The following is an 8,823-nucleotide window of genomic DNA, read 5'->3' on the forward strand; positions in this document are numbered from 1 at the left end:
TGCTCCATCTAATGTTCGCTGATGATTTGCTCCTTTTCGTAAAAGCAATAACACAACAAATGGAAAACATCAAAGGACTTTTGGGCTATTTTGTGAAGCAACTGGGCTGCAGATTAATAACAATAAATCATCTATTGTGCTCTTTAAGAATACTCCAACATCGACCAGATTAAAGATCTTGAAAAAGTCTGAGTTTAAAGAGAACAAGACTCTGGGAAAATACCTAGGAGCAATGCTCAACAACAACAGAAAAGGGAAAGACAATTTCAGTGTGTTCTTGGAAAGAATTAATGGCAAGTTGAAATGTTGGAAGAGTAAAGTATTATCTTTTTCTGACAGAGTTACGCTAGCCCAAGCCGTCATAAGTCCCGACATTCATTTCGACATGCAACACGATAGAGTTTCCAAAGCTATTTGCAAAGAGATAGAGAAGGCACAGAGAAATTTCATATGGGGAGACACAAAAGATAAAAGAAGACTGCATGCCATTAGTTGGAAAACCCTATGTTTATTGATGAGGGCTAAACACTGGTTTAGAAATTCACAAATTATAAAGCTCAAGTTTCATTGTAGCTCTAAACTGGAATTCAACATTCTTCAAAGTTCAGTTAAAATGTCAAAAAGTTTCGAATCAATAACCGGGAGTTTAATCCCGAGTCTTCTCCCTAGGAATTGCAATCGAGTACTCATCGTTGGCTATGAGAGATCGGAGGTTTTGATTGCAATAAACATAAATATAAATAGCAAAAAATTAAATGAGCAAGTAATAACTAAATGGCAAAGGAAATTAAACTAAGATAATTAAAGAAATTAACTAAGAAAGATCTTGGCAAGGGTTGATGGTTAAGGATCACTATCCTTGTCACTAACCACAACATGATAATTGCAAAGAGCAAACCTAATTCGTCAACCTCTAAATGGCGAGAAAAGTCAACCGGGTTCAATTAATCCTAATTCATAAGTCCTAATCAACTTACTAATTGAATTATCAAAAGATTATCGCCAACGAAAACAGGATTAATTAAAATCTCTAAATTATCAATAAACTTGTCCATTAGTAACTCAAGGTTACCCAAGTTACTAACCTAAGCCAAGAATGCAAAATTTTACTTTAAAACTAAAAGAGACATTTCATCAAACACTTGGTAGGTATAAAAAAAGCATCATAAATTACATGAATTAATAAAATCTACAACTATTCAATGCAAGAAAGTAATAATAACAACTCCAATAAACAATAAGAAAACATAAATATCAAAGGAAAATTACAAATTCAACAAGAGTTCATAAGCTAAAATAATATAAACAAGAACAAACAAGAAAAAGTTAATAAACTAAGGTAGTTGAACAAGAAAATATAATTAAAATTAAACTAAAACAAGATTAAAAACTAAAATTAGAGAGAAAACTAAGTAAAATCCTAAGAATTCTAGAGAGAAGTTGGAGCTTCGCTCTCTAAAATTTATCAAAACATCATAATAAAACTAAAATTAAGACTACCTACTCTCAAACTCATTGCATTTTTCACTTAAATACTTTTGAGCTTTGGGACTTTTTGTGGTCCAAAAATAAAGATGCACGTGTTTCATTAAACAAAGTACGTGGTCCGTCTCACACACGCAGAAAAAGCTCGCACACGCGAGGATTTCGCGTATGCAAGGAAGTGTGTCTTGCGTAAGTAACTCGCTCACGTGTGGAAAAGCCACCTGTGCGAATTGCTCGCTTATGCGAGAGATGTTCGCTCATGCGAGTTATCACCCGAATCGCTTTTCGAATACGCTTTTTCGCTCCATTCTTTTCAATCATTTGAAACTATTAATATACAGTAACCCTGAAACACTTAAATAAATTTAATCATGTCATTGAATGACATAAAAATTAATAATTAGGAGCACAAAAAAATATATTTTTCACACGTAACTTCATCGAAAGCAAGATTTAAAAAACTCATTTAATTGCCCAAAATTATACAAAAAAGTTGCTAAAACTCTATACTTTTTAGCACAATTAATGACAATACAATGAAGTTTATCATTTACCAAAACATGATGGAGGCTTAGGATTTAGGAACTTGGAGTTAATGAACGAGGCTTTCTTATACATGCCATTTGACAATTAAAAGAAGACCCAAATGCCTTATGGGCTCATATTCTTAGTAAAAAATACGACAATTGAAACGTATTCACTGCTACACCTTCAATTGGAAAATTAGATTCTAAGCTGTGGAAGGAGCTCATCAAAATTTGGCCAAAATTCTACAATCATACCATCTCTTTTATTGGAAATGGAGCAGCAACGAAGTTTTGGCATGACAACTAGGTTGAAGGGGGCTGGAATCCTGCAAAATTTTTCCCTCCAAATTGATGTTGATGAGGAAAGCGTCGTGAAAGATTGGAGCGATGAAAGAGGAGAGTGGAACGTGACAACTTAAAACGTACCTGTCTGAAGATGTGTGTGCGAAAATTGTTGCTCTCCTTCCTTCGAAAATTAACAACAGAGATGATCGACAAGGTTAGATTTATTCAGATGATGGAGCATTCTCCATAGCCGCCATCTTCAAAGCCCTAGCGAAATGGATGCAACCCATAACCACTGTCTGGACCACTATGTGAAAATGGAAGGGACCCCAAAAAACTAAGATTTTCATGTGGAGACTTTTGCACGACTGCATTCTCACAAACCAGAAGAAGAAAAAACTGTTTGGTGGACGAGGAGATTGTGCATTTTACCCATACCAGGAAGAGGATATTATGCATGCTATGAGAGATTATAGGAAAATAACCCCAATTTGGATTATCCTCATTAATCCAAGATGCATGCAATATTTTTTTTGAAGCTAATATCGAAAAATGGGTTGAGATGGACACTTACATCACAACAATTGGATGGACACTTACATCACAACAACCTGAAAAATATAAAATTAGAAAAATAAAAAAATACATGAACAAGGTTAGGAAAAACCACCCCAACCTCACTGCGAGATCTTGAAAAAAGTAAAGAAGATAAATGAAGCGTTTGTAAGGAGAAGGAAATAGAGCATTTTCAGATAAAAGGAGGAAAAACATATAAATCAAAATCCTCCTATCCAAAATTGGGTGACACTAAACACTGATGGTTCAAGACACAATAAATCAAAGAAATCTGGATGCATGGGGCTCATCAGAAATCATGAAGGTAGATGGATAGGAAAATTTTTCTATTATATTGGAGACTGCACATCATACAAGACAGAATTTTGGAGTATTCATCAGGGACTCAAAATAACTTGGATTTTGAGTTTAAGAAGAATAACTGTTAAGTGTGATTCTAGAGCAATGATCGCAAGTTTAAATGGAAATAAAAATTTAGCCAATCATTTCAACCTTTTTTTAGAAGTATCCAACAACGGCGAGAAAAGAATTGGGAGATTTATTTTGTAAATATCTATAGAAAAGACAATATATATGTAGATTGTCTAGCGCGTAAAAATTTAACTTTAAAGTCAAAATTATACTTATCTTTTTCTGATTATGTTAGAGGTTTCCTTATCTCATTTTGTTTATATTTTAGTCTTTTTGGACATTAGCCCCATTTTCTCAAAAAAAAAAAAAATTGATAATTTGATACACAAATAAATTGATGATTGGATGAAAATAATATAGATCTAACGGCTCTTATTTGATTATATTTTTTTATTAATGTTGATCCAACTTATTATGCAAAAATACTGGACAAACCTACATGCCAGGTAATATGGACTGCTGATTGGTGAGTTCCTTCATACATCTATTTGCTGCCAGCGTTGACTCAGAAAGACAGTGCTGAGTTCCTACATCTTTATGCTGCCACTGTAATACAAGGTATTGATTGACAACAAGTTCTTGTTCTGTTTCACTCAATCTCACTTTCTCAAATAAAGTTTTCTTGTTCTGCTTTAATCAATCCCACTTTGATCTTCTTTAATCTTTACTCAGACACTTCAAAATTTTACGCCAACTATTTTATTTATTAAAATATTTATTAACAAAAAGAATTAGTCACTATAATTAACGATAAATATCCGAACTGAAAAAAAAAAATCTCACTTTCTCAATTATGCACTCTCTATGTGTTGTGTATGTTATGCAACCTTTTGCTTGATGTTCTATTTTTTTTTTTTTTGCTGCATTTTTTTTTCAGCACTAATACTAGCAAAACTGTATTTTGTTGTTGCTGAATATGAACACTTGGTATTAAAGCTCCATTGATAATTTCTTCAAGGTGACAATGACTTGCATAGTCTTTCCTTATCTGCTGCACCAAAATTTTCTGGGGACAAGTATGATTTCTGGAAAATTAAAATGAGACGCTTCCTAGTGGCAAATGAATTGTGGGAAATTGTGGACAATGGTTTTGAAGTTCCAGTAGCGAACGCACAATTAAATGATGGGCAACAACAAACTTTGAGAGAAAATTCCTCTAAAGATGCAAAGGCTCTCTTCACCATCCAATCTGTAGTCTCAGATAAAGTTTTTCCAACCATTATGAATGCCACTACAGCCAAGGAAGCCTGGGACACATTGCAGCTTGGGTATCATCGCACAAAGGTGAAACTCAATAAACTCTAAACTGTGAAAAAAGATTTTATATATATGAATATGAACATGTATTTTCTTTTTTCTTTTTTTAATGTTTAGTGCGGATTCTGTTAAAGGTTTCTCTGCTAAAATATTAGGATCTACAAAGTAGATGAACTTATATGCAGATACAGTCTTTAACGACTAACAAGCATATTGTTGAATAACATGTTACTTCTTTAGGCTAAATTTGTATCCATATTCACTGCTATTGAACTGTGCTTAGAAGCACATGATGAGCAAATAATTACTAGAACTGAAAGCTTGTCGAAGGGACATACATTTCAGTCCAAACATAAGCAAGAGATGAAAAATCAGTATTTAGGGTCCCTTTGGGTTTTATCTGAAGACAGGAGATAGGCAACTACAAAAGGTTAAAAATGTTTTTGCATTGTCTTCAGAGTACAGAAACTAAAATCTTTTGTCCATCCCATGAATGGAGAACAGAGCACGACAAAGAATTTTCCTTTGCGAGGTTTTGTCCTAAATGTTTGTGATTTTTTTGTAAAAAATAGTCTTAACGTTTAGTTTAGTTGTATTTAATTTTGTCCATGATATTTTTTATTTGCGTTAAAATTACTCATGGACATTAATTCTATATAAAATGGTAGAGACAAAATTAAAAATTTTTAAAGATAGTTTTGACACAAATAAAAAAGTTAAATAAAATTAAATATTAAAAGTATTTTTAAAAAAATTGCAAACCGTTAATGACAAAAAGTATGCTTTTTTTTTTTTTTAATTCCAACCTTTCCCTATTTACACCCAACATGTGAAATAGTCCTGAAAACTTGTTAATATTAAACACAAGAATCATAAAGGTTCGAATAATACAATCAAACACAAGTCAATCTTTATTACCTTTGAGGTGGAATTGTTGGAGCAAGCATAATATATATGAAGATCAAGTATACATTATTGTTGCTGAAAATAATGTGGATTATGATTCTATTGAAACAGGAAGTGAGGACGGATTACAATCCAGAATACGCACGATTATATGCGGCATTGCGCACTGGTGATTGGCACGGCACTCGTGAATTTCTTAACGGGCATGAGGGAGCATTGACTGCAAGAATTTCGCACGAGGGTAAGAGAGCTCTTCACGTTGCAGCTCTATTCGGGCACCGCCACATCGTGGAGCAACTGTTGCAGTTAATGTCAGCAGACAACGTTAAACTGAGAGACAATAGAGGACTCACGGCTCTTCATGAAGCTACTTACGGTAAAGACGTCCAGCTGGTAAAATGCCTTGTCGAAAAAGGCAACAGGGAATTACTTACTATTCCTTCAAACACTGGTTGGATTCCCCTCACACGTGCTCTTAGCGTTGGTAACAAGGAAATGGCTGCTTATCTTTTTTCAGTCACACCATGGGAAGAATTAACACCTGAAAAGGGATATAATGGGGTTAGAATTCTCATCATGTGCTATTATTCTCAGATATTGTTAGGTATTAGCTTCTATTTTCAATTAAATAACTGTAAGCCCATATTTGACGTAAAGAAAAATCCAGGGCCATTAATTTTTATTTATTTTGGGTTTTTTTCTGAACATCAGTTAATAAAAATAAATTGATAATTAAGTGTTGGCCAAAAAATTTTTTAAAATGAGAAAGTTGTAAAAAATATTAGTACATAATAATATATTGTTTTCTAATTTTTTGTATCCTTGCACAACAGATAAGGCTCTAGAATTGCTGCGTTATTGCCCAAAGTTAGCAGTAATACCGTTACCAGCAAGCCATCGTGGGCGTGAATCAACTCTTTTGGAGGCTTTGGCAAGTGTACCTTCTGCCTTTCCTAGTGGGCGTCAACTCACGTTCTGGGAAAGATGGATCTTTAGAAGTGAGAATAATAACTACCCTTAGTTAAACATTACGACGTACTTTATATAATCAATCGTCCTTATGGATTTAAAATTAGTAAGTTTTGAACCTTTTAATTAGTGTTTTTGTTGTGCTGGTGGGACTGACTTCTCTCTCAATCTGTAATTATAGGAAGACGGAATATATGCAAGGTTGATAAATCAAAGTTAACCTATAAGCACCCTCATGAGCTTCTAGAGATTGCATGTAAAGAGCTATTCAAATTAAATATAGCAGAACTTGAAAATAGTCGAGCACATCTCGCAGTAATTCAAGCTGCCAAAATGGGGATCCCAGAGTTTATCAAGGAAGTGACAAAGGAGCACCCACAACTCTTCTGGGGATGGCCAGACGAAAATCCGAGAAACGCTATATTTGTTGGTGTTGAATATCGCCAAGCCAGTGTTTTTGATCTTATTCACGGTACGGTTTGGAAAAATGCACTTGCGGAGATGAATGACGGGAATGGTGACACTCTGCTTCACATGGCAGGACTGTTAGCTCCGAGCGCACAGCTTCATGATATCTCTGGTGCTGCTTTACAAATGCAAAGAGAATTGCAGTGGTTTAAGGTCAGTACTCAATCAATAAAAATTAGTTAGTTAGTTAGTTATATAATATATTACATGTATGTGGTGGTTATTAATTGGTTGCTCACGCGTTCAGGAAGTGGAGAGTATCACGCCAGCTCTAAGAAAGCAATCTCTAAACAACGATAAGAAAACTGCTCGACAATTGTTTACAGAGGAACACAAAGATTTGGTGAAACAAGGTGAGAAATGGATGAAAGGAACAGCCACTTCATTTAGTCTTGTAGCTGCTCTTGTAGCCACGGTGGTTTTTGCGGCTGCATTTACAGTTCCAGGTGGTAATGACCAGATCACAGGTTACCCTATTTTCTCAAAGAAAAAGGCATTTGTGGTGTTTGTATTATCTGATGCAATATCGCTCTTTTCTTCTTCAACTTCCATAATCATGTTCTTAGGCATTCTCACTTCCCGTTATGCTGAAGATGATTTTCTCAAGGCATTACCTTTGAAGCTTATCACAGGCCTTCTGACTTTATTTATCTCCATGGCATCCATGTTGGTAGCATTTTCTGCGGCGCTCTTTGTTATGCTTCACGGGAAAGCATGGATTGTTATACCTTTAAGTTTTCTTGCTTGTGTTCCAATTGCTTCCTTCATTTGGTTGCAGTTTCCTCTTTTTGTGGAGATCACAATGTCAACCTTCGGGCCAAGCATCTTTGATAGGAATGCTAATAAGCACTGGCTCACTCGATAATTCACTGCCTACCAGCTTGCTGCTTCTCATACTGCTCCAAGTCCTTCAATTAAAGAGCAGAGAGCAGAGAGCTACCAGTTTGAGCATAGTTTAATTTGAATTTTTCTTTTGCATGTTGATCGTGCTTGCTACCAAGTTGTAATTTGATGCCATAAATATGGACAAATCATTTATCATTATGCTTATGTCAAATGCGGTGTCTTGTTATGTTTCCTTTTTTTATAGTGAAATTATGCTTTGATACCTACTTTCAAGATTTTGTTGTTTTGATGAACAATGCACCGTATTACATATAGAAATTATACAGTTGCACTTAATGTACAAGCTAAATACCTAATGTTAATTGGAAAAGTATAGGTAGACAATAAAAATATTAAACAATGTAAACAATGAATATATCAGATGTTCATTTTACTAGGTGTGCGGGTAGTTATTTTAATATTAAAATTTAGATGAGTAATTTAAAAATATAGTATATTTTAATTTGATTGATAGTTTTTCATGTTGTTCAAAAAAATTATTAATTACCTATTATTATCTTAGATTTTATGCTTTTTTTATTCAGAATGAAGTAGCCATGGTAATGTTCCCATTAGAGTCTGCACAACATTCGACTTTTATCTGAGCACAAAAATTATGTAATCATATTCTAATTAGTATCACTAATAATGAACGTGTTGCAACATAAGCAAAAGTAATTAGCAATTTCACAATGATTACTCGAAAGCCATACATAAAACTGCAGATGACTGAAAATTAATCTAAATTACGACTTACATGTTGGTAGCAGCAGAAAAGGTGCTTTGACCTCCTGATTCGGGATGTATCCATTGGTGCAACACCAACCATAAACCCTAAATATAAAATTAATTAATTAATTTTGTTATTAATTGAGAATAAGGAGGAGAATAGAGTAAAATTAAAATACATACCTTGAGGTGCTTCGGAAACCAATGTCTCCGTAGTGTCCATGGAAACGGCACCGTTTCGCTTTTTTTTTTGTTTCGAGAAGGTATGAAGAGCCAATATAATTAGTATATAATGTGTACAATTAGGGGTAGCAACGGGACGGAT

General features: G+C 34.2%; 1 protein-coding gene across 2 annotated transcripts; it reads left to right on the forward strand.

The window, feature by feature from the left end:
* Positions 1 to 3,716: 3,716 nt before the first annotated feature.
* LOC130947745 (uncharacterized) lies at positions 3,717 to 7,971 on the forward strand. 2 transcript variants are annotated; one of them, XM_057876452.1, is made up of 6 exons: positions 3,717 to 3,842; positions 4,243 to 4,568; positions 5,559 to 6,051; positions 6,281 to 6,445; positions 6,598 to 7,037; positions 7,132 to 7,970. In XM_057876452.1, exons 2-6 carry the CDS (start codon positions 4,323 to 4,325, stop codon positions 7,747 to 7,749), a joined length of 1,962 nt encoding a protein of 653 aa, XP_057732435.1. In that variant the 5' UTR covers positions 3,717 to 3,842; positions 4,243 to 4,322; the 3' UTR covers positions 7,750 to 7,970. The 2 variants fall into 2 exon arrangements, with proteins under 2 accessions (XP_057732435.1, XP_057732434.1); XM_057876451.1 differs by having other exon boundaries at positions 3,732 to 3,842; positions 4,221 to 4,568; positions 7,132 to 7,971.
* Positions 7,972 to 8,823: the final 852 nt, after the last annotated feature.

This window comes from Arachis stenosperma, chromosome 9 (assembly GCF_014773155.1).
Source record: "Arachis stenosperma cultivar V10309 chromosome 9, arast.V10309.gnm1.PFL2, whole genome shotgun sequence".
In the NCBI taxonomy this organism is placed as follows: Eukaryota; Viridiplantae; Streptophyta; class Magnoliopsida; order Fabales; family Fabaceae; genus Arachis; species Arachis stenosperma.